Source organism: Onychostoma macrolepis, chromosome 10 (assembly GCF_012432095.1).
Source record: "Onychostoma macrolepis isolate SWU-2019 chromosome 10, ASM1243209v1, whole genome shotgun sequence".
Taxonomy (NCBI): Eukaryota; Metazoa; Chordata; class Actinopteri; order Cypriniformes; family Cyprinidae; genus Onychostoma; species Onychostoma macrolepis.
Genome location: NC_081164.1, coordinates 7,838,889 through 7,866,648, shown reverse-complemented (window position 1 = coordinate 7,866,648; position 27,760 = coordinate 7,838,889). Strand labels below are relative to the sequence as shown.

General features: G+C 36.9%; 1 protein-coding gene across 6 annotated transcripts in view; it reads right to left on the bottom strand.

Moving 5' to 3' along the window:
- Positions 1-27,760, bottom strand: part of cux1a (cut-like homeobox 1a) — a 122,444-nt gene that overhangs the window by 75,912 nt on the left and 18,772 nt on the right. For 5 of the 6 annotated variants that reach the window (XM_058789675.1, XM_058789669.1, XM_058789672.1 and 2 more), the window contains exon 2: positions 13,506-13,616. The exons of the other annotated variant lie outside the window; for it this stretch is intronic. In XM_058789675.1, coding sequence (XP_058645658.1) covers positions 13,506-13,616 — 111 coding nt within the window. The remainder of the gene's footprint in view (positions 1-13,505; positions 13,617-27,760) is intronic. 6 annotated transcript variants of the gene reach the window in all.

Here is a 27,760-nt window from a genome sequence, read left to right as displayed (position 1 = left end):
ACAAGATGTAATTTAAAATGTAAATTATAATTTATTAATTAAAATTATTTTATTATTAATTAAAATGCATTATTATTATTAATTACATTTTAGTCATATTTATTAATAATAAAATGGTTGATTATTAAAAAAGATGATTATTATTAAAATAATTAATAATTAAATTATTAAAATTAGTTTTTTTTAAACTCATTGATAGTTGCTGCATCTCTTCTACCAACACAAAATTATGATTGCAGATCAGCTGCATTACAAAATGCATTACGGGTGCATTACGGGTATAAAAGAGTGAATTATACATACACATACACAAACACACATATATATACACAAACACACACACACACACACACACACACATATACACAAACACACACACACACATACACACACACACACACATATACACAAACACACACACACACACACACATATACACAAACACACACACACACACACACATATACACAAACACACACACACACACACACACACATATACACGTTTACTCATAATTTGGATAATGCTACAAAATGGCCGACACCTCAAATAGTGCACTATATATGGCACAAGGAGTGATTTTGGACACCAAGTCAGCGGGTCTGTGGACCAAACGTTACAGACGAACATGTGGGAATGAGTCGTCAAAAAAAAAAAAAAAAGTGCCTACCAGATATGCGTCTCAGGCTTTTTTCCATTCAGGGTGCATAATTGTCAGCATTCCTCTTAAAAGCATATTCCATGGAAACAGCCCCCCTCCACTCGCCTGAACCTTGTGAAAACTTTAAATAGTGTTTTATGTTGCACGATTATTTCTGCCTTGTAATTCTGTCAGAGGGTGGAGGGGGTCTCGGGCTCTGAAAATTACCTCAAATAAAACATGTGGTGGGAGGAGGCTGATGCAAGTGTCTCTCGGAAAACACAAAGACATTTCAGAGGACGTATAAAAGAGAAACGGACATAAACCGAGGACAAATGGGCAGGGTATGGTGAGAATCTGCTAGATTTAACCATATTGGGTAAAAAAAACAAAAAAAAAGCGGAGGTGGCGTAAACTGTAAAACAATAAAATAAAGCTCGGAGCAACAGAACCAACACAGCACACGCTTAATGCACATTCACATCACACGCCTGGATCATTCAGCAAAAAAAACGGAACGAGGTCCATCGTACGCCAAGACTATAAATATATACACACACAACAATTTGTTACAGCTGAGAAGACATCTGTTTCACAGTGTCTGGACGCCCGAGCATGAACTACACTGGCTGTTTAATATAAAACATCAATTTAGTGGATAGGTTTTCAGGCCGTACTGATTCAAGATCAGTATTGAGATTGAGGGACAGAATTGCAAGGAGACTGCCAGCCCACCTCCCCGAGGAGAATCGCACAGCCCACAAATCAGTTTAATGTTTCACTGACAGCCATGGCTGTTCACAGGAGGGACCACAACTGTGCAAAGTCCCCCACACCCCACCACTGCTGAATAAAGTGAAACTGAAGTCTGTTCTCCACAGACATTCAGACCGGAGGAGAGAAAACGGGGCTCTGTGTGCAAAGAAAGACAATGTAATCTGTGGACAGGAGGAACGGGAGTGACTGTGTCTGGAAGGGATTGTGGGATTGTGTCTGTAGGATGGCGAAATGCACACGTTATAAAGGATAGGCTGTTTATGAAAGGAAGAGAGAGGAGAGACTGCGTTCGCTTGTAAAGGAGAAACTGTTTGAAGAGGATAGACTGTGTTGTCTGTTAATGACTGTGTTTGAAAAGAAAAGACTTGTAATAGGAGAGACTTAGGAGATAGGAGAGAAAAGAGGCCAAGTTAGTTTGTAAACGAGAGAAGTAGGGATGCAGAATTAATCGAAATAAAACCGAAATCACTATATGGCTATTCTTTTACATGAGCAGCTCATGATCTGGTGTTTTCAGCATCTAAGAACGGCTCAGTTCTCACAAACTCTGAATGAACTCATCTCTGCATGTGTTGTGAGTTTGGGTCAGTTATAACATGCATTTGGGAATGCATAATGCACCAACTATCTTCCCAAATGCGAAATGAGAAGCATTAATAAACCAAATTAGAAGTTTTAAAGGCCTTGGTAAAGTTCGACAGTTGCTTGAAAATGAATTAAGACAGCCAACAATATATTAGTATTGTAATTTTACAGTTTTATAGCAATTTAAATTATTATTATTATTAAATTATTATTATTATTATTACTACATGAAATATTACTATGGTATATTTTTATTTATTTGAGTATTTAGATTTTGCAGTAATAATTAATAATGATGAAAATAAAAATCAACAACAACTACTATAATTACAATTATTACTAGTATTATTATTATTATTATTATGTGAAATATTACTATGGTATCTTTTTATCTGAGTATTTTGCTGTAATTATTAACAATGATTATTATCATTATCAATCATTATTATTATAATTACTATAATTATTATTATCATCACCATCACATTGATATACAACCACAAAAGTTTGGGCCAAACTGTGCAGCCCTACAAACAAACACTGCACTGGATTGTGCAACAAATTGTTTCTTTTTGAAGAGGCGAGTCTGTTACCATGTAAAGGAGAAAATGAGTCAGCTATTAAACAAGATTGTAAGCTTGTAATGTACAGTCTGTATTTGTTTGAAGAGGTGAGCCTGTGTTCATTTTTCAATCAGAGACTGTATAAGCCTGTAAATGAGAATCTGCATTAGCTTGTAACAGAGACACTGTGTTAGCATGTAAAGAACAGACTGTGTTGCTTGGAAAGGAGAAACTGTGTCTGTTTTGAGGAGGAGAGACAGTTTGTGCTTAAAAAATTGAGACTGTGCCTGTATGTGGAGGTCAGCGCGCCCCACTGTAGCAGAGGGAGCGCACAGAGCGTAAACACATTAACGTCACTGTGCTGCTGTACGCTCGGCTGCATTCACAGACTCTGACTCATCAGGGCTGGAATGGGAAACAGAGGACACTGGCAAGGGGGAGGCCCAGTGCAGTCACACACTAGCAACTGCCATACACTTGCAGACACATCATTAACACAAACATATCCATAAAATAATTTACATAAATTATAAAATATATATATATATATATATATATATATATATATATATATATATATATATATATATATATATATATATATATATATATATATATATATATATATATATATATATATATATATTATTAATATGATATATGTATAAATATTAATTATATTTATCTAACTATAAGAAAAAAAAATTATATATATATATATAAATTATATTATATATTATAATCAATTATATATTAATTTATATTAAATTAATATATATATATATATATATATATATATACATATATATATATATATATATATATATATATATATATATATATATATATATATATATATATATATATATATATACACACTTACTTATGTACACATATACATATATACACACACATAATTAAATATACATTTAAATGATATAAACTATACAAATATAAAACTATATGCGCTATAAATATAAAACTATATATATGGGAACACTTATTAACTATTAACTACAACTTTTCCCTCAATAAATTCCCAATTTGCTGCTTATTAATAGTTAGTAAGGTAGTTGTTAAGTTTAGGTATTGGGTAGGATAAGGGATGTAAAATAAGGTCATGTAGAATAAGGCATTATATTATAAGCAACTATAAGCATATACAACTATATACTAATAAGCAACTAGTTAAGAGACCCTAAAATAAAGTGTTACCATATATAGTTTTTTTATGTTTGTCTGCTGAGTCCTCCGTGTCCTCAAAATATGAATTATTACGCATTCTGCCATTTACACTAAACTGCATCAAAAACACATCCATATGACTGCGATTCAGGAAAAAACGATCATCTGGAAAGCATCTGAAAAGGCTAAAACCTGAGAGTCTATGTCATGTAGTCCTGCGTGACATTAGAGGTTTACTAGCTGGTTTTACGTCCCGTTACAACCATCACACTTTACACAGTCTTTCATTAGGGGGAGCTGTAAACGTCAACAGCCATTACCTCATCTCCGAGAGCAGAGTCACATGGCCAGCATGACATCAGTCAATGCTCCACACTGAAAACACACACACACCACACTAACTTACACCTTCGCCTGCCCATTTCTCTCTCACTATAAACAAGGTTTCTACAGGTGCAAGCGGTCCAGTGGAAATTTCGGTCCCGGTTTGCCCATCGACAGAAACAATATTATCATACACAATAATGGCTTTTCTGTGTTCGGCAAAGCGCAGATTCCATTACAGCTAAAAGCAAACAGTGATGCTGTTGAGTCATGCCCGTTAAGCGCTATAAATACAGACCTGCTCTGTGCTAATGGTCTGTAGCCTTGGCACCTCCAACCGCAGGTGGCAGATGGAGTGACGGGCAGAGACCCGGGCACAGGGCAGAGCGGGTGAAGGAACAGGGCGGCCGCGTCCATACATCCGAGCTCACTTTCGGCATCGTCACTCAGCACTGGTGAAAAAATGGCAGCCACACCCAAATAAAGAGATGACAGGAATGATTGTCGCATTAGTCAGACAGCCCTGACTGTGGCTGCTTAAAATATCCTGTGCAAACTGCTAAAATAAGTGTACGATTTAATGGGCCTTGGAAAGAAGAACACGCCAGATCTTATGTCACACCCAGAGTTTAAGGACTGTTGAAAGGATGCTGTGTGTGTGCACACGCGTGCATTTACTTTAAAGAAATAGTTCACCAAAAATGAAAATTTCCTTAAAATTGACTCACCCTCAGGCCATACAAGATGTAGATGAGTTTGTTTCTTCATCAGAAAAGATTTGGAGAAATTTAGCTCCACTTGCCCACCAATGTATGCTTCTGCAGTGAATGGGTGCCGTCAGAATGAGAGCCTAAACAGCTGATAAAAACGTCACAATAGTCCACAAGTAGTCCAGTCCAAAAACCCAAGCTAAAACCCAACAATATATTTGTTTTGAGCTGTACATATTTCTTTCCTGATTCAGACGAAACTACTTTTTCATTGGAAAAAGCAGTATTACGAACAGGGGACTTGTATTTTAGCCGGAAGCAACAGTTTGAAGTTAAACATCTTAATGATGGATTAAATATACAGCTTTTCAACTGATAAGACTTAATTTATAAGCTGTACAGACTCTCAATCTGACGGCACCCATTCATGTAATGCTCATGTGATGTATTGCTAAATTTCTCCAAATCTGTTCTGATAAGGAAGCAAACTCATCAACATCTTGGGTAGCCAGAGGGTGAGTACATTTTCAGCAAATTTTTTTTTTTTTCGCGCGAACAACTACTTTAAGGACTTTTGAAAGGTGCAGGTGTGTGTGTGTGCGCGCGCATTTACTTTAAGAATCGGTAACCCAAGTCAGACAAAGACCTCTGAGGTACATTAATCAGTAAAAGTAGGTCTCTGTTAGGACATCTAACACTGGGGACCAGGTGATTGAGACTGGGGCCCTTCAGAGGACGGGCTTCCGGAGGTTACCATGAGCCGCGGCGCTGAAAAGCACAGGACAGGCAAGCCCAGTGTTGAAAAGCGGTAAGTGGATCTAGGGTTAATGGCGTCTGTGCATGTGTGCATGCCTGCCTGTGCGCTTTTACACACGAAGAGTGTCTTTACGAGTGTGTAGAGCGTATATGTTTAAGTGTGCATGTTTCAGCGTGCATCCGAAGGCGTCTGACAGCACAGCCTTTTGCTCGGGAATGATGGAGCACAGCCTGAAATCTGATCACGCTCCCAAGGCCGGTACACTGCCCACCCAAGGAGATGAAGATGAGTGTGTGGGTTATCGGGTGCTTGCAGACACTAAAACCCACAAACAAACACACATACACATTCACTGCCACAATAATATGTTGTTTAGGCAGCCTATGGTTGCGTAAAACCCCATACAAAGAGTATAAGTGTTCTTTTGACACTAAACAATAACGCAACAGTGTGTATTCTTCGCTTTCGAAGAATATATGTATTCTTGTTGCTCTACAAACAATAGTAGAAATTTTCTTTGTATAAGCACAAAGAACATATATGTGACCAACATATAAAGGATCTTTCATAAACAAACATTGACTGTATTGATTTACACTCAGCTGAAGAGTCAGAATCATACGATAATTAAAAAAAGTAAATGACATATACGATAACTAACAACTGTACTCTAGTATTCTCTAATCAAACATCACAAAATGACATTGTTAAAATAAAGCAGATGGGGGAAAATGTGTGATTTTTTGCATTCAGCAGCTTCATTAAAGTAATAAAAACAAACATTATGGGATTGAAATGAATCTTTTTGTTCCAAACCTTGTGTCTTTCACAAAAGAATAAAAAATATAATTGGATTCAGTGTTGTTTTGGATCCCAATGACTGGGCAAAAACAGATCTTCAAAATATCTTTTGTGGTCTTCAGAAGAAAGACGGGTATGAAACGGCATGAGGGTGAGTGAATGATCACAGAAGTTTTATTTTTGGGTGGACTATCCCTTTAAGACTTGATTTCTGACCGCAGGACTGTGAATTGCAGGGTTTTGAAAGGATCGCTGGGGGTTGCAAAGGCTCGGCTAACGTGACCAATCTGTTGTCGGCTAGGCCGCCTCGAGAAGACAGATTACTCTTCTCCAGGCAGCTCAGGGACAGACGAACCCCCAGAACTCCAGAGGGAGGGTTCCCATTCCGGCTCCTATTCCCATTCCTTGTCCCATTCCTGTCGGCTCTAATGACCCAGTGCAATATCTCAGCAAAGGGATTCTAAACAAGGAGGAAAAATTATATTCAGCCCTAGTTGTGCGTCTTCCTACAGACTCAAGAGGGCACGGTGTCAGGTTAAGGTACTCACAACATGCTCAGTGATGCATTCTGATGGGAAAATAAATGAATTCTTATGACGTCACAGAAATTGGCTCATTTTTGAATATTTCAAAGTCACCAGGTGGACTAAATATTATAAAACTATGAAGGAATCAGCATTTGTTTTAAAAACTACCAATCAAATACAACCGAGAGAAATTAAAATGGACTCGCTTTGAAATGTGGGGCAGCGTGATTCATAAACACAGACACAGCAGTCAGAATATCCAAATGCATAACACTCAGCAAAGTCCAGTGGTGACTATCAGACAGGAAGCTCAGCTGAGAGAGACAGGAAGTGGCACACAGTCAAGCCCCATCAGTTCCACTCCAGTCTCGTTCCCGCTTTGGCTGAGCAGATGGATCAAATCCTACAGGCACAAATACAATGAACCAGTACATTAAACAAGTGCTCGCAACCTCACAAAAAAACAAAAAACAAAAACACACACAAGGAGGGGGAAGGGTGATAAACTAAATATTAAAACAACAAATCTGAGGTTTGTTTTTGCTGTTTTACTCGACTTTTCATCCCTTGACTCAGCTCTACTAACCTGTCAGGAGGAGATGTATAGGCACTAATGCTAAAACCCCACCATGAACCTGAAGGCTATGCAGAGAGACAGATATCCCTGACCCGTCTCTCCCACACAAGCCTTTAGTAGGTCAGCCCCTCTTCAAGGATACCATGTAAAAGCAAATCACCCCTGACAGAACACAGAAGAAATTTGAACATTTGTTTTCTAAAAATGCAGGATATTATCACATTCAAACAAATGTATTCAAAAGCTAGACATAAATGAGCCAATAAAACTACATACAAGGTCCATTACGAACATTATATAGACTAAGTTTTGGGGTTAGTAATATATTTGAATGTGTTTTGAAAAAAGAAACATTTCTTATTATCAGTGTTGAAAACATTGTGCTGCTTAATATTTTTGTGCACACTTTGTCTATTTTTATCAGGATTTTTTGACGGATAGAAAGTTCAAATGAACAGCGTTTATTTGAAAGAAATCTTAAATAAATGTCTTTACTTTTGATTAATGTAATGCATCCTTGACGAATATAACTTAATATCTTTTTTTTTTTTTATCTAAAATACCACCAAAATACCTTTCGAAATAAATTTGTGTAATAAACATAACATGCATATTTTAATTAAATATAATGCATATATTACATTCACATCTAAAAAAATAAATAAATAAATAAAAAATAGATTATCATTCTTAAATAGCTGTTCAAGCCATGTTGCAATTCCAGATTTCCAGTTTATGAAAATAGCAACCAAGTTTCAAATATACACAAAATGTTGAGAAAGAGCATGATTAAACATGACTGTTTAAGATCTGTTGATCTAGGTAAACCAAACATGTGTGCAAACCTCACACAGGAAAACTCTGTTGCTCAGCGGTTGCTCATTCATAGTTCAAGAGACTTAATGAAGTTCTCAGTTTGGTCAATATCAAGTATACTTATTTAAGTATCAACAATATTTCAATGAGAAATAAAAAAACAAATGAGGCAACAGTATTGAGAACTGTTTGCGCTCATATTTAAGCATATCTCTAACTTTTGAGTGCAGAGGTTCATATCTTGCCCATCTCACAGATATCTTCTGAAAGTATAGCAGAGACACACGCGAGATTACTAGGATATTTTTTCCAAGAGAAATACAGGGAAAAGTCTCCTCATAGAATCTCACCACAGCTTAGAAGAAACAATTGACATATATAAAGAAATATGATTTGTGATTTTATCAGCCTACAGGCTGTGAAATCATTTCATCGGTCACGTATGAATCTAGTGAACTACAAACCGGATATGTCGACCCCAGCCCTCACTGGATTGTGCCTCCCCAGCCCCCCGTGCCTCCATTACAGTGTCAACATCAAAGGCATTTTTCAGTGTGCTAGTCACACAATGCTCTCTCTCTCTCTCTCTCTCACTACCTCTACACACAGAGATACACAAACACACACACAAATACACTGTAACAAATTCAGTCCTTGGTAAATACCCTAACGTCGTGTTACGAATGGGACGGCTATAATTAACAGTGTAAGACGCCAGTCTGCCAGTGTGGGCGGCGTGCCAGTGGATCAGCCCTAATTACTGTATTCATTTTGTCAGGACCATTCAGTTCACAGCTCTCTCTGACCAGCCCTGGCAGCCAATGAAATCTCTGGACACTAACATCACAACGTCCAGAGGCCAACCAGCCGTCCCCTTTAAGGCAACATCAAAGCCAGTGAAGGAGCAAAAATCAAAATGGCTGACACACACATACAACAATCATAACAAAAAAACAAAAAAAAAAAACCTCTGAAAAGAAAGGACGCTTTTCTTCGACTGACTCAATGTTCTTTGTAGTGGCCTTTGACGCTGAGAATCAGCAGAAGAAACATCAGTGCACATGTAGGCAATATGATCAAAATATAAACTTTTCTTAGATCATCCGAAGAATTAAAAAATGAGCTTTCAATCTATGAGCTGAACTGAATTGGCCCCAGAACAAGAAGCTGAACTGGAAAGGTAGGACATTTATTTAGAAATTCAAAGAATGGATGGCATGAACGGATTTATATACACATATATACATATACATATATAAATAAAATACAGTATGAAATAAATTAAATTAAATTAATATAATTTAATCTTTAACATCTTAGGTGTTTTGTGTATGTTAACTTGTTTATGGCTTATGCGTACTAAAAATCAATATAAATTTCACTCAAAAAAATGTATTATAAAAAAAGTTACAGCAGTCCTATGAATTCCTTTTAATTTTATTCCATTTTAATTCAACTTTCTTAAATTCAAATTACAATTCAGCATCAACTCGGATTTTCAAACTGGAATTTAAAAATCTCAGTAAAATCTTAATTTAGTTCTAAATGGCACACGATGCTGTTCATGATTTAAACATCAAATTAAGTCAGTATGCAATCAAAATGTACCATATTTAATTTATTAGCATTTCTGATCTTTGGAACTTTTCATTACTGAACAAAGTAAAAAATGTCTTTCGTATTTCAGTGCAACTTTCCTTCTCTTCTGAAGTTGCCAAACATCCGTCATTTTCAACCACTATACATGTTTGTAAATGAATATTGTTTAACTGAAAAAATGCTTCATGTTTGCTTTAAAGAGTGTACATACAGAGCAGGTATATTAGCACTGTGTGGTTTATTCACCATCAAACGCTCAGCGTAAACTTTAAATGCGCTTATGCTGTTTGCATGTGGTGCAACACTCTCAGCAAAAATGCAAAAAATGTGATTTTTTATCAATGGTGTCTAATGCATAAACTCAAAATATGTGAGCTAGAGGGGAGGGAATGCACATGACCTTATGAAAATATTTCCATCATGCAGGCAGCTCTGAATATAATTTCAGCGCCGACACACTAGTCTCTTTCAGTCTCCATCACATCCTATTTAAAACTCCATCTAAATGAGCATGCAAAAGCTAAACGAAAATAGGGCCAAATGTGTCGGTTGTTTGGGTTAAATATTTATGTGTTCAACGAAAAATAAGACAAAATGAAGTGATCTGTGGCAAATTTAACGGCTGCTCAGGATTATTTATTTCACAGGTGCACGGCGAGGAAAACACAGACGTTACGTAATCGGTTGGAAAATAACGGGTCATCCTAACAAATCCCTATCTGTCACATTGACATCACATAACGGACAATAAACTTTTCAACCTGCATTCTGAGGCAAAGCAGAACCATGAAGGAGCTACATAAATAACTAGTCAATAACAATTAAACAACAACTGTGCAACATTAGTGGACTGAAAATGGAAACGGATATGGAGAGACAGAAACAAAAACGGCAATTCATCGGTCTAAATATATACACACACAAGTGCTGAAAACTTTAAAGGGACAGTGCATCCAAACATGAAAATTGTGTCATTATTTCCTCATGTCTATCCAAACCTGTACGATTTCCTGTTTTCAGTGGAGCACAAAAGAAGACATTTTAACTGCTCACTCTTTTTCTCAGAATTTACAATGAGTAGGGACTGGAAGCTTCAAAAAGAACACAAAAGCACCATAAAGTATCAAAAGAAAAGAAAATCGAATTCATTTCAGCCTGTTTCTCACATTAAGGAGTCATATGAGTTTGAGCACAAGCAGTTTCGGACTACATTTATTAAACTTTTGTCATTCTGTAGCTTTAAAACCTCAGTCTTCATTTACTTATGTTACAAATATCCTAATTTTCTGATCAAATTCAGCTCCTTTTCAAGGAACAAAAATGAAATGATATTACAAAGATGCGCAATTCATTTGAATGACACACTTAATGCATATACTTGTGTGGCAAAATACAAAATACTGTCTTTGTTAAAAATTTTCATTATATTACATTGTATTATTAATATGTGTCACAAATGTTACACATGAATACATCAACATTTGAACTGAATGGTTTTGGACTGTATTTATGATACTTTAATGGTGCTTTCTTTGTCATTTTGAAGCTAATTATTGAAGCTAATGTTTTTTTTTTGTTTTTTTTTTGCTCCTTTAGCTAAAAGTGGAACTTGATGCAAATTTCTGCTTAAATTAAGCACAAACATCCCAAATTAACATAAAAACTGCTGAGGTTAGATTACGGCTTGCCCTGTGTCTAAAGGAATGGTACAGTACGGTAGCCATGGCACATTAATTCCACATCCAGCAGCCCAGCCATTAAGGTAAATTTCCAGCTTCCCTCATCAGAGATAGAATTTCCAACCTCTCTGACTGAGGCCCTTGATGTCTTGCACCTTGGGTACCGGGCAGAAAAGCACTCGGACGGACTTTTTTTTTTTTCTTTCACAGGGTTCACAGAATCTCCGAACGCGTGGCCTCCCAGCCAAAACCCCCAGCACGATTAATTTAGTAACGGGTTATTAAGCTCAGACATAAATTGCAGCCCTGGACATTTTAAATGGAAAAGGGGGACTGATTTATTGAGGCTCCGGAGACAAAACAGGTTTTTTATTTTCCATTTATTCATCGGCACTCTCTGGGAGTGGTAACTCACGAGGAATTCACGAAACGAGAGGCAGGAAAGAGGGAGCGAGAGGGAGGAGGGCAGGAGGCGACGGCAACCGTGATCAAAGATATCGCTGGCCGGAGCACCGCGGTGCCCTTGAGTTCTCCACACTACAGATGGGTTGGCAGAGACTTCTCAAAACCAAACACGGCGAGGAATTATACGGATTTGCCGTTTGGAGGATTGGAGGCACCTGTCTGAAATCTTCACAAAAGCACTCTTATGCTGATAAGGATATTATCAATCAAAGACTAAAAGAAAAGTCCAAGGTTATTTTGAACTCCAGATGTCTTCTGACAGCTGTCTGATGTCTCTTTCTCTTACTTCTTGGCCTTGATTACTAAATCCTGCACTGTTCTGACCCATTATCGATACTAACAGACTTCAGCGCGATACTAAATCGAGACAAATAAACAGCCTCAGGTATAAATGGATAATTCAGTAATTCAAAATTAATTTCCATTTATTTAATTAACATGTTAACACATTCAGTTATTTTTTTAAGGAAAGAAAACAATAATATTGTAGTAGCTAGCATATAGAATCTAGTATGAGATTTGTATGAAAAACTATTTTTATCATTTAAAATTATATTGTATTTTGTTTTATTATTATTTATTTGATTAAATCAGTTGAAATGTATAAAATAATTTAAATAACTTAAATACTATTAAAAAAATATATATACATATTTCATTGTAAATTCTGTTACATAAAAACACAGATTACTATTGATTTACAAAATGAAAGAGTCAAAATCGATAAATGCATATGTGATGCATCGATATGCGAGCGGAAACTAATGCTCCATGGGATTAAAGAGTCTTTAAATACTATAGGATGAAAACAGAGTCTATGAACATTATCATGTCCACACATTAAGAATAATCTTTCGGTTTCAAAACAGAACAAACATCTGATAACCATCCTGATCAAAAGGTCGTGACGTTCTCATACTGTCAGGACACGTTTGTTTCAGAACTCTATCAGATCAGAGACAGTTTTCAGTAAATAAAGAATCACTGATCCTTACTGTCTCGCTAACATGCATCGTCGGTTTTTCCCCTGGAAGATGACCTCACAGACAACCCTATGGTCTGGACACGACCGTCCGCTGCTATTCATGCAGACCAAGTATTCCCTAAATGGATAAACCATAATATCCTCTGGTTTCTCTGCTACTGACCTCTCTTACAAGGCCATGCCAAGCTTCAGACAAGTGCAAAATCAGAAAAATAATCTAACGGCGCGGCCATGCTATAGAACTCAAGTGGAACAATCGTAATAACAAGAACACAACTCTACAGGGTGCGCGTTTGAAATCCTGTAAGCAGTCAAAATGGAGGCCAAACGCAAGCAGGAGAAATTCAACTGATCTGAATTGCTGAAACATGGTGCTTCACAGGTACCCATGAGACCAGGATGTGCCAGCCCAGACATATGACAATTAGGTGCTCAAATTCTCCTTCGCTCCACTACCTTTGAGCTTCCTATCATTTGGAAAATCGTCTCTCACTCCATTTCTCGCTTTTGCTCACCTCTGGAGTACTCTTCTTGAACTCGCGGCTTTGGTCGATGAGTTTTTTCCTGGACTGCTCGCTTTCATCCTGTCTGTTGGCCAGGGCTGCGGCGGTGGCATCCAGTTCTTTCTGTGGACAGATAAGGGAAACGATTCACATGAGGTTCCAGAGACATCAGTGAGTCGTTAAAAAAGTGCCTAAATATTAACCTTGGATTGACAGAATTGGCAATTATTTCAGTCTTTGGATTATCAGAACCGATTTGTCTTCCATGTGACCATCAGATTTTAAAGGAAAAAATAAAACTTAGAATTTTCCTATAATTTACGCATGCCAACTTGGTTCCAACAACCACTGAAAAGTACCAAAGGATCATTGAAAAGAACCAGTTGATCCAAATCAGACTGAATAAATCAAGCTGGATTCAAAATGTTAACTTAAGAACCAATTGATGAATGATTTATTCAATTTTAATTGTGAATCAGAAATGAACCACTTCTTTCAGTTATGAAGCACTGACAAGAACCAGTTGATTTGATTCAGTGAGTTGGATTCAAAATGTCAGCTTAAAAACAGTTTGAGCAATGAATTGTGAATCAAATCAACTGATTCACTGCAAAGAAGTGGTTGATTAAATTCACAATTTGAGTTAAAAGTTTCAGTGAGTTGGATTCAAAATGTCACTTTAACAATCGATTTATGAATGAATAGATCAGTTTGAATTGAGAAACAAACAACCGAAAAGAACCAGTTGATTTGACTCAACGATTCAGTGAGTCAACTTAAGAACCGATTCAAAAATGAATCATTCAGTCCGAATTATGAACTTGGCACCGCTGTATGAAGAGGTAAGCAACAGCTTTTTGTTGTCCACAAGCAGAGTCATTGACCTCAGACCAATCGCGATTGCCAAAACCGAAAGCTGTAAAAACAATACGACAGAAACTTCTCGCCAAACATCACGTCTATTTAGCAGGAAACACGTGTTTTATAAGGTGTGAGAATACCGCTCGGTATGCACCTGCAGGCATACTGTGGCTATAAACCTCTTGCTCCAACTAGCCAATCAGATTTCCAGGAAAGTTGCGACAAACACACCGCGATTGGCTGCCGCATCCATCAGTCACCCACAGCGCGCTGCAGTCCCACCCCCGGTGGGCCTCGTGAAAAGTCAGCAGTCTGCGGTCCCTGCCGTCCCACTCCTCTCCTTCTCAACAGCAGGGAGCTGAGCTAAAGAATATCGTCTGACATCTGGGAGCCAGATGCTGGGAACAAATCAACTTAATTAGGCTGGAACTCTGTGCGCCAGACTCCCCAAACCTCCAACACAACAACTGGGGGGCTGAGTCACCACAGTCTCGCCCCAGTTTTACTCTCCTCTGTTATTATCACCTCCTCCTTCCACATAGGAAGACACATGGCTCCGCAAAACACTCCGATGGAGCGTCATTTGGCTAGTCTGGCAAGGTAAAAGCACAAGGGCTGATCTCCAGGGACAAATCTGGTTTTAAAATACCATCCCTAGAGACGGGTGTGGATCATTGGTTTCTGGGTCAATGGGACATGTTTTAGATAAAAACGTCATGCTATGTAAGTGGGCTATGGTTCTGGTCTTCCTAAATGGCTTGTTATTAATACAAGCGGTGAGACCGTGACGGAAATAAACTGTGACATAATGCGTTTACTCTAACAATGCACTGACATGACATGTACGCACTGTATGTGAGCACTATTAAGGGTAGCCTATATACATTACCTCTATGTAATCATGATATAAACCATAATGCAATTTTTAAGGTCATGCAGCCAAAATTACAGAAAATATGAGCAGAGGTTGCACTTTTAACTTAGGAACCCATATGTGAATGAATCATTTTAAACTGTGAACCAGATCAAGGTGTTCAAAGAAAAGAATCTGTTGATTCGATTCACAATTTCAACTAAACGACTGAGTTGGATTCAATATGTCAAATTCCGAACTGATTGCTAAAGCCAGTAATAATTCAAAGAAATATGAACCGTAATACACCAAAAAAATTGCACTTTCAACTTAGGAACCCATCTGAGAATAAATCGTTCTGAACTGTGAATAGGATCAAGGGCTCATTGAAAAGAATCTTTTGATTTGATTCATAATTTAAACTAAACGACTGAGTTGGACTCAAAATGTCAACTTCAGAACTGATTTGTGAATGCAATCATGATGTATATTCTTGTCTTACACTATAATGTGATTTTTTTTTTTGGTTGTGCAGCCAGAACTTCAGCAAGTATGAATCATAATACAGCAAAGGCTGCGCTTTCGTGGCTTAAGAAGGTACTTCATTGAAGTATCAACTTCATCTCAGATGTTTCTGCTAAAAGTCCTTCGGGAAAAAAGTTTGTCTAAATGCTACAATGTGATATTTAAGGTTGAGCAACCACAATTACAGTAAATATGAATCATAATCTATAATTTCAAAGCTGAGGAAGGTACTTCAGTGAAGTACCAAGTCTCAGATGTTCCTCAAATTCCTGACAACTGTTGACATACAGAAACGGTATAAGGCTGTAAAATTAATGTGCACATAATAGAGCAGACTATTTGGTTTCGGAAAAATGATATAAATTTTTTAATTTAGGCCTATACCGAGATCTTTTGAGCACAGTTTGAGACTGTCAAAACCGTTTCCTAAGGTCTTTTCTTCTCAGAGACTTAATAAAAACTCTCCATTTAATCTCGCTGCTGTCAAAGAGAAAGGTTTGAGATATTAAAGAGCGTGATTTTTCTTTCTATTGGTATCAATAGTGCTAATGCCCCCTGGGGTATTCCATCCAGCCCCCCTGGTGTAGTTCAAGGAAGCCCTGTAGCCCTCCAATGAGAGTCGTTTATATAAAGGACCAAATTGTTCCCCATAATAGCTTTATAATTTTCCTAATGGAAGAATTCTGCTGGCTCAGGCGGCGGTGCTTGTCTTAGTTAATTTGTTCGGTAGTAAACGCTGATGGAACAGATTACAGGGCTCCCCAGAGAGCCAGGCCCTGCCAGATACTATCAGCTGCATATGCAGCAGGGAAACGTCAGCGAGGCCTCTCTCTCTCTTTCTCTCTCTCTCTCCGTATAGCTGCTGTTTTTTCTTCCCTCGTTCTCTCATAACCTATCTTTCTCACAGGCCATTACATTTCCTCCCCTCTCTCTCTCTCTCTCTCTGTATAACTGCCAGTGTCGCTGTGCCACAGAGCACCTGAGCACTCAAGAGGGTCAACAGCTCAGAGGCAGTCAGGAACAGATAAAAACAAAGCAAGACTCCAACACAGGTGAGAGGGGACGGCAGACATACTTCTGCCATGGGAGCTGTACTGTAACTAAAAATGGTGGATATAATTCTGAACAAATGGGTTTATAATTCTGTTAGCAGGAAAAGCTGGTTAAGTAAAAACCAAAATAAAAAAAGAGTTTGGATGACATCCCCAAGAACTCTTATTTTTTTTAACCCTATTTTTCCAAACTGGTTCCACTCTGGTCACTTCTCACAATTAAGAGCATTCCCAATGGATAGAGCAAAGTCTGGTCCTATTTTTTTTTCTTATTTACCATTCTGTTTTTTAGTGTTGCAGGATATAAGACGACAAAATCAATATCACGATATGGCTTTGATCGATTATCACGATTTTCAAATTGTGCATGCTGTGATTTAATTAAATAATTATAATCACTCCAGCTTTCAGAGTGAAGCTCTGCACTGTTTATTTACCGTTAATAAGATACTAAAACACTTTATCATGAGCTGCTAGAGTGTAAATAAACACAGTGCTGTGCTTAACTCTAAAACCCGCAGTGCATATAAATATCAATATAAAAGTTTGACGGTTTAGCATTTGAAAATGAAGAAATTAGGATGGAATTATTAATACTGTAATTGTACAGATTTTTTTATCAAATATTCAATTTTTACTATACATAGTACTACTACAAATAGTTCTTATTTAAATATTTGTATTAAATTAAATATTAAATTTGATTAAAAATAATTATATTAAATGGGGCAAAAACTGTGGAGATATTGTCTTTGAAAAGTGAAAAGACTTTATGATTTCTGATAGAAGTTTGAGTTGGTTCTTGTAAAGACTAAACTCAACTGTGAACACCCAAATCTATCAAGTTTCTCCCTAAATGTTCAGCCCTAAAAGGATGGTTCGCACTCAAAAATGCCTTCAGAGTGAAAAGTAAAATTTTCAACTTCTCTTTCATTATTACATTGCACAATATATGCAATGTAAACAGTGTTAGTTATTCCCAATATCATCGCACAACAGAAGTATGTTGCAAATGCATGTCAGAGCATGCGCACGAACAGATAACGTCAACAGTTTAAAACTCTAAAGTCAAAACAAAAGTCGCACCAAGATGACCTCTTCACTGTCCTTTAAAAAAAAAATTTAAAAACCCCAAAATAAAACAACAACAAAAAAAAGTTTGTCCAGTGTACTTGAGTAAGCTGAACGGATTTTACAGTTTGAGTTTTTTTTTATAGCTTGTCCTTTAATCATTTGGTCTAAAAAAAGGTGACCTGATTTCTGAAGGGTATGACTTTATACTTAAGTGAAAAAAAAAAATAAAGGCAAGTGCGTGTATGTGTGCGTTTTGAAAGGCACCAACGGCTGCCATTAGCACAGATAGAGCTAATCTATTTTTACGCCGGCATAGCCGTTAAGCCCTTTATCAAAGTCTTTGCTATTGCTGCTACCATTTATAACAAACCTGCTTTGTGTGAGCAACTAATCTCAGCGCTGACCCGCCGCTTTGAGCTCTGACTCTGTGTATGCTGTAGTTGGGTCTGTTAAACACCTACGCCAAAGATTTGGCAGCAGAAGTGTGAACCTAACCTTGTCACGTCCCGAAAAGAGATCCCTCGACATTGTGTTCAAGTTTGCGACCTTTAAAGCCTGAATAATGCATTTGACCCCTTAACTGATGCTTTGGAGTTAGCCAGAGAAAAAGAAAGGACGCAGTGCCACAGATATGTGACTTTACCCACAAAGTGAAGAAGCATATTAACATTGTTTTCACATAAATGGGTCAATGTGCCCTCACACCGGAAGTGTTCGTCCTGTGAGCGACGAGTTAATTGCTCCTCAGGGAGTGAGAACCAAAGAACAGCGAGCAGAGGGAAACTTGACCCTATGAAATCAACATTAAAGTTTTGTTAATGAAAAAAAACATTTAACAAATAAAATCTATGTAAAATATACTAACTTTTTCCTCCAAGAAAATGGATGAAAAATATTAAAATCACTCAACCTGTGCTACCCAGATTTTCGTCCAATCAAAAGCTCTCCAGAATGAAAATGTCCCTCCCTCTCAAACCACCTGCAACTAACTAGCCAAGTAACAAAATATGGCTCATAGCTGTGATGTATCTGAATTCTATTGGATATTTAAAACTAAATATGATCCACCCCACCCAAACCTACTGTTTCAACAGGAAACAAGAAAGAAACCTCTCAAGAGTTTGGTGTTAGTAGAATAGCTAAGATAAGAAAAAGTGTCAATACTACTAACTTTAAAGTCTTAGAAGTGCGAAACCTTCATTCACACACCTGCCATGATTCACTGATCAAATAAACAAACCAAAGCATCAAAACAATGATTCAGTGATTCATATTAAAGGAGTCATTACCTTGACACAGAAAAGACTCCACACAGAAAGAGCCACATGGTGTAAATGTTAAACAAATTTTGTTAAATATCTCTGCAGAAAGGATACATGAAATATGAAGCTAAATATTATGCAAACTTGACTTAAACATAACCTAGATTTTTAGAAATAACAGTAGGCCTTTTAAAAAAATATATATTTCTTAGGCTAAGAAATGTGATGTCACAACTTTTGAAAAGACAGAATTATAAAACATATAATTGCCTCTGCCTTTACCTTTATGACGAATAACTGCATTTACAAAATTCTAACTGGTTTTTATGTAACAAGAAAGAAAATCCCAAATAAAGTTGATTTAACTGTTCTGACACAATTCGCACCCTGGATAAACGAACATTTACCAAACCACAAGCATTACGACACAGTCTGATCCATTCAGTTCCTTCCTTGTTCTGCGTCTTGAATTACACACACTGTCTGAAAAAGTTCAACAATGACCTAATCGCACTGCAAGAACAATGCATCTGTGTCAGTAGTCTATGATACACTAAATCTTCCTGTCTCCTTTAGCTTAGATGGCTTAATTGCAAATCAAGGATTTGGCGTGCTGTCAAGATCCACTATCACACGGCAACAATCAGACAAAGGCGCGCGAGTAATATCGTTGCGGGAGGTTGCGATAGCGCAGAAACTTCACACTGTGGCATGCGGTACCCAATCAAGACCACCGCGTTCACAGAGCTTTATAATCTGAGAGCCCACTGTTGCAACCCCTGGGAACACGCGCAAGAGCGCGCACGCACGACGCACTCGCATACTCACAATCTGTGAATAACAAGGGACCGTGGGGTTGAGTCTCATTAGATATGGACAAACTACAGACCAGACTTCATTTCCATCCAATTAGGAGACACTCAAAGCATTATGGGGGCTTGCTGATTATGATGCAGTACATTTGGGTCGTCTCAGTGCAACAATGTCCCAGTTGTTGACAGAAGAACACTCCCTTTCATACCAGCTGGGGAGGGCAGGAGTTTTTTGAGGCGGTTTAACAGACTGTACACGCATTACTAATTCCAACTTGTTTCGTAGGCTGGACATCAGGAGCTGGACATCCTAGACAGCCTGATTCTCACCGACTATATCTGTCAGGCCTGATTCATGTCAACATTCGAGCGATCGTGCACTTGTTAACATGGGAACGTCTCTACATGTTTAAACTGAAATTGTTTGAAGGCTTCTCAGAGTCACACAACTGGGATTACAACTGACACACTATATTCTCATTAGGAAAGTATCTTTTTAAGAAACTCCGTTCTCACAGATCAGCGTTATCTCGTGTCAGAGCCGACCGTTCGGTCCACAGGGCTGGCGACATCAGACGCTCCTACGGCTGTAATGAATCCAGGACCGGTTCACCATCTCATACGCCATGTTTGCTATCAACAGAGCTCTCAAGGGCTTACAGCGCAGTTCATTAAAGCTGAGGAACAAGAACAAGCCCAGAGCTTATTCTCTCTTTCTTTCATTCGTTCTTTCTTTAAACCACCATCGTTCCGCCTTTGATTTATTATGCAACAAGATCAGCAATTTACTTCAGAGGTTTTCAGTCAGCACTGGAAGAAGTGCGATCTGAGGGGGTCTGAGAGCACAAGTTGGTACTGCTTGTCACAGTCACACAGTACACACTTTTAAAACGAAAATCATCGATGTTTTATCGAGATAAGTGCAGCATGCCTTTACCTCAGAAACTTTTAGGCTTCTCCGAGCCAATACATACATCTCTGCCTCCTCCACCGCTGATAACAGCATTCCTCAAATGCTGTATGGGTTTTAGAGAAACTAATTAAAGCAATTATATCTCCGGTTGGGAGTGGAGGCAATGTCTGGGGAGTGGATCTCTGGTTGGGAGGGACGTGAACTGTTTTTCAAACAGTTTGACCGGCCCGAGACTGGATGACAAAAGACGTTCAGAGATCATCTTGTCTTTCTGGATAGCAGCCGAGTTAATGTTACAGCCTTGAGTCAAGAAAAAACAATTAGTGGCTCCACAAAAGTACACGTCAGACTCAGAATTGCATGAAATGGCTATGAAACTTAATGAACTTAATGAACAACAAGTTTAACTAGAATTTTCCTTTTGCTTAGTTAAAATTGCACACACACACACACACACACACACACACACACAGCATACATAACTAATCAATTATCCTGACTGACAGAAAAAAAAGCTAAAAAATAAATAAATACATTTTACGTAGGTACTTTTATTAGCGTACTGTGCTTTAGCAAAAAGTTACTTCTTTAAATAATAATAATAAGTGTCAAAATGTTAACCAGAGCCAACTACTGTTGGCTTATTTGCAGTGTGTGACAGAGAAAAGTCTCTGTGAAATGTTTCAGCTTGATAAAATTCCACAGAATATGAAATGATGAGCACCGAGCAAAGCACCATGGGAAACATATCTGCCTTTGTAGAACATTTTTGTTGATTAGAATATAACTGAATTGAGGTGTAATCAAAGAAATTCTACAATTATGTCTGGCTCATTGGAGAACGCTAAGAGAAACAGACTGTGCCACAGGAATGGAATGTACCTACTTATGGCCACCTATTTCAGTCCTGGATGGAAATGGTCATATATGGTGAAGCCCTAGTCTCATGGTCACGGCTTAAAATAAATAAGTATATGTATGGAATGTACTGATTGATTACCTTTGGTGCATGAAAGTTCATTTTTCCTTTAAAAAAAATCTTATTATTCTTATAATATCTAATCTCATTATTATTATTATTTTTTTGCATGTTCTAATGAGTGATATGGTTTCAAATAATGAAACAGGTTTGTGTTGCGTATCTTCAGCACAGCTTGCAGTGCAGGCTGCAATGTTACATTTTTTGTCTTATAGAAATGCACATTTGACAGTAGCAGATGTAAATTCATGTTCATTAACAAAAACAGTAACATCTATAAAAACTGTAACAACCTCATTTTATATGATGAAATTTAATTATTCTGACTGTTTGAGAAGCATTATTAAAATTAGCAATTGGTCGTTCATAGTAGCATGCATTTAGTTGATAACCACAGTTAAACCATGCACACATACCATGATACAAATGTAACTGTAAGGTTTCTAAGTATTTCTATGAAAATAGTAGTCTAAATACATTTAGTATAAATGCACAAATGCTATAGCTTAAATTAAAAAAAAAATATGATATGAATATCCCACATTTCTGCCACAATACCATGACACAGTTACTACAGTAAAACACTTTCACTATTTAGTGGAAGCGGATAAATAGTGGTCACTACGTGGTCACAAAAACATAGTGAATGTACATTGGAACCAGTATATTGGATCCAGGCAGCTCTTAAAGTGACAGCAGTCATTCATGTTAATCAAACAACAAGAGAGAAAATCTTTTCACTCCATTTGACTAAATCACTTTGTAACTTTATTAAGAAGAAATATATATTTATGTTACACAGTAAAGAACATGCTGTGTTTTTATACATTTGATTACTTTATACAACGTATGTACTGTAGCATTTCTTATTTGCTCTACTGTAGTTTTTAGTACTATTGCTTGTAACTCGTTTCTTATTCTTTTTTTAAATCGCAGACTGTTTACTCGTCTTCAGTGAGCGTGAGTTTTTTTAAGCTAGTATTATTTTTTGTAATATTGACAACAAGAATTATGACATTTCTATGGTATTGAAACTTGTGATATCTTACAGACTTTATTTAAAGCAAAATAACTATATTGTAATATATATATATATATATCGCTACTGTGAAATAAAGTTACTTATATCACGATATAAGACTTTGGTCATATCGCCCACCCCTATGATATAATATAATTTATTACTCTTCGTAGTGTTTTATCGAAGAAAATTATATAGCAATAATTATCGTTTTATCGCCCAGCCCTGCTAGGTACATTCCGTTCCTGTGGCACACTCTGTTTCTCATAGATTACACTCAATTCACTTCTATAATCAATAAAAATATTCTACACCCTCAGCGTAAACACGCATGGGTTGTCCTGAGCAAGCGAGGTTTGCAAAACGAGCACAAGTGCTGCATTATTTTTCAAGAATTTCATGACAGAGTCTGGCATCTAACTACCACAAACTCTTCTGCATATTTGCATTTTAATACAAGGTTTGTTTATCCTGGAATCTCTGCTGTAAACTGAATTAATTAGATGTTCAAAATCATAACTGGAAATTAGCATAACGGGGCAGAGAGAAGAAAGAAGGGGGTGTTTGTTCTTCACGAGACAACAAGCGGTTAATTGTTGAGGGCTGGGGGCGTAGACAGTGACCTGAACTAGATATTACAGTGTAGTCCGGCTGATTCAGGAGAAGCCAAACTGCATTGTTCTGATTCGTTGTTCTCATTCAGTAAGAACGTGTGTCTGCAAGAAGATGACATGACAAAACTAGAACAACTCCATTATAATATAAGCTGTCTATACTGCATTTGTCAGTGAAGCCGTCTACACTGCAAACATGTGACTCAATGACACAGTCTACATTGTAAAGGCACAACTTTGAATTAAAGAAACTGTCTACACTGCAGCTGCGTACACCGCAACCATTTGACTTTGAATCAACTAAACGTAGAGCCCTATGAAAATCTGTTGTATTCCCAAATCAAGGTTTTTTTTCCCCATTTTGATTTTTCAGGATTCCATTTTAGTTTATAAATATAATATAAATTTATAATAACATTTCAGTAATCTAATTCATTTAAATCACGACACAATTTATGAAAAGTGTAACAAAAATACATTTTTAGGGTCCTGTGACTTTTAAAAAAAAATTCTGGTAATCAAATGAAGGCATAAAACAATCATTTTATTTATAATCAAATTAAATTTAAATTATTTTTTGCAAACAAAGTGCTGCACAACAGAGGTTTACTGTTAAAATTAAATCATGGGAGAAATTTGATTATTCTTTAAAAAGGATTCAAAGTATCTTTATTAATATTATTATATTCATTATGTACATTATTACATGCATTTTACTGTACAGAAGCATATTTCTGTCACAATTTCTTTAAGATAAACTGTTTCTCAAATTAAGCAGCAATATGAAGAAACTCTGCTGGAGATGAATTTCATGTGTTGATGTCATCATATAGCGAGACGAAAGATGCTAAAAATCAAGCACCATATTCACAGACTAGTGTTCTGACCTACTTTTAATTTATTCATCCAAAATTTGACAAATTCTGTGATATTCATTGTTATACAGCAAATTCCATTTTAATGCGATTCTCTCCATGTTTTTCAAATTGTGGAAATCATAGAGCTCTATAAACTCTCTACAATGCACATGCGTGTGTGACTGTATAAAGAACAAGTGACTTAATTAATAATAATAATAATAATAATAATAATAAAACAACTATCTAAAGTGCAAGTGTGCAATTGCGAATAAACAAAGCTGTCTACACTGCAATTTTAAAATAAATGAAAATAAAATGTCTACACCGCAAGCTCATGACTTGGAATCAATGTACCTATCAACACTGCAACTCCATAACTTAAAATAAAAACATTTAAACTTCAAGTGTGCAACTTTGAATTTAAAAGAAGTCTGAACTTCAAATGCACAACTTCAAATTAAAGCCGTTTACACTTCAATGTGCAACTATGAATCCACAAAGTTGTTTACACTGCAGGTGAGTAAATTTGAACCAAAAAAAAAAAAAAGTAAATAAAGCTTTGTTAGTTATAAAGGAACTGTTCAGTTGTAAATACGTGACTTGAGCAGGCTCTAAGACCTCCACAAAAGTCAAAAGATGCCTCGTGGACAATGTAATGGGGATGACATTTCAAGTAATTCCAATGCTATTTTTTTTTTTTTTTTTAAATCACAAAAAACGTGTGTGGGGGTGAAAACAACAAGACAAGAGTCCCTTTGAGAGAATGTTTTTCATTGTTGGTCAGTCAGCATGTACACGCATTGAGCTGCAAAAACACAAAAGATGGCGACATAGCAGGTGGATCAAAAACATATCTCAGTTTACCAGTTAAAACATTACTTTAATCTTTCCATATTCCTGGACTGTGTTTCACCTATAAACAGCTCAACCAGTATTTTATGTCAACTGATTGAATCTACTCTTCATGTTTTTGGTTGGGGTTAAGCTCCCTGCGTATTAGCATGTGACCTTCAGCACCTCATCTGCTGATTAGGCAGCTCTTATATCTTTCACTTGCATTACTGCGGAAAGACAGGTAAACAACTTTATGCAAGTTAAGTGGGAAGAGACGGTGTTCCGCTCCACGAGTGAGGGCCAGTCATTCCAGACGACATGCACTGTTGCGTTAAAACAGAATAAAATAAAATTCAGCACACGGTGTATGAGAGCGATAACGTTCATAATATTCCCTAACCAAAAACGGACCACAATTCAATTCAGAGCCTGCATTTAAATGCCTCAGTGGCTTGAAGAAATAGTCCATCATTTATTCACCCTCATGTCTTTCCAAACCCATATGATTTTCTTTCTTCCATGGAACTCAAAAAGAGAAGTTCGAAGAATGTCCAAGCTGTTGTTTTAGGGTAAAAGCAGATGGAAACCAGGGGCTGTCAAGCTCTAAAAAGTAAAAAAGTACCATAAGAAGAAGTCTTCTTTTCATCTTCTGAAGCAGATGCACTATATACAAGTACCACATCGATTATCAGCCTATATTAGAGATTTCACATTTATCTGCATTGTTCAATATTAAATGTATATCAGCCAGTATTTCCCCTATTTTTACATTTAGATTGCCTTTGCTTAAAATGATTGATTTTTATCTCTTAGCTTTTTTATTTAGATAGTTTGTATCATGTTTAATTTGTACCATAACAAAATATTGACTCAATATTGGCTTTATAGGTATCAACTAGAATTTTCGTAAGTGAACGGGTGGCATAATTAGGGATGCATCGATCCGATACTCAGTATCGGTATCGGCTCCGATACTGGCATTTTCCGCGGATCGGTACCGATCCAAATCCGATATTGTGCATATACTATTCTATGTTATTGTTAAGCCCCACGAAAGCACAAAAACATTATAAATCACAATAAAGTCAAAGTCCAAGTGAGGTACGGATGAATATTTAAGTCGTTAAATTCAAGTTCAAGTAAACTCTTCTCCCGCTGCCTCTGTCGGTCATCCTCCATTCAGCGTTCAAACTGCGTGTCACATTCGGTTACGACAGTCAAGACGATGAAACTCTCTCCAAGAGCGCACAATAACTAAAATTTAAAACTGTTAAAAGAAAAAGCTCAATAAACTATCGCACCGATTTAATAAGCAACGCATCAATATCTCTTTCCTTTGTGCTTTGAACTTCTTTATGCGGAGCTGCGCGCTGTGACGCATCATTCTGCGCACGGGAAGCGAATAAGTGCTTTGTGCCGCTCTCTATTGGAGCTTTTCGTATTATAATGCTTTTGCACAATGAAAGATTATTTATAGCGTTTCTTGTTCCGTCCTATCAAGGCTATTAATAATCTAATGTATAGCACAGTAATGGAGGAGACAGCAACATATAATAGATAGACTCCTCTATCATATGTTGCTGCCTTCATTACTGTGCTAAGAAATGTCTTTTAATTTTGTAGTTTATATTTATAAATAAATACATTTACTTGTTTTCATTAATGTATTTTACAACAATACAAAGAGCAATGTGTAACATTTGTTCCCCACTAAATAATGTTATTTCACTAAATGTTTAGATTTTATACAATTGTGCACTCATGATTTTTCTAGAATAACTTTAGGTGCTAAATTATCCACTAACCTAGTTTACAATAGTATTTTTGTCATAGATTATGAATGGACCTATTTACACCTGGTGCCAGTTGCATAAACTTAGCCACCATGTTAAGACTGTGTCTAAAGAAGTAGTTTGGTCAACAAGCAGTTACCAAAGGGGTAATCAGTCTTACTTTTTCAATACAAATAAGACCAATCTACCTTTTCATAACTGAATTAAAGTTATGACCAGTCTTTAAGAAAAAGAATTAGATGACTAACTTTTTAAGACTAGTGTAAACGGTTTATGCAACCGGCCCCTGGTCATTTCATGCATTTTCGCCGATCGGATATCTATCTGATTTGTTCAAATGTTTCCATTTACACTTGGCCACATAGTGGCAAAACAGATATAAATCCGATCTTCAATTCCCGCGCTATATTTAAATTTAACGAAGTTCATGTCAACGAAATCAAAAGATAAGCGCTGCATTTTATTAATTATCAGCTCATTTCAAGATCAAAGACTGCAATAGGAGAGCGTGCGGCATCAGCACTGGAAAGATAAAGTTTGTCTTACTACTTGTAATGAAGATGGTTGTGTTGACCGTCTGCGTCTTACTTTCAGTTTCATTCGCGGCAGTTTGCGCGTCGGCTTGCTGAACATCTACTTGTCCGCGGCGATGCGTGATGCATTAGCGCAGTCATATCTGACTATAATGTCATATAGCCTATAACACGTTTATTATTTTTTACATTTTGGGAGGAGTAAAATTTACAAATGTGGTTTCAACAACCAGATGCATTTACACATGTCCAGTTTTGTCTGGAATGCGGCCCAGACCACC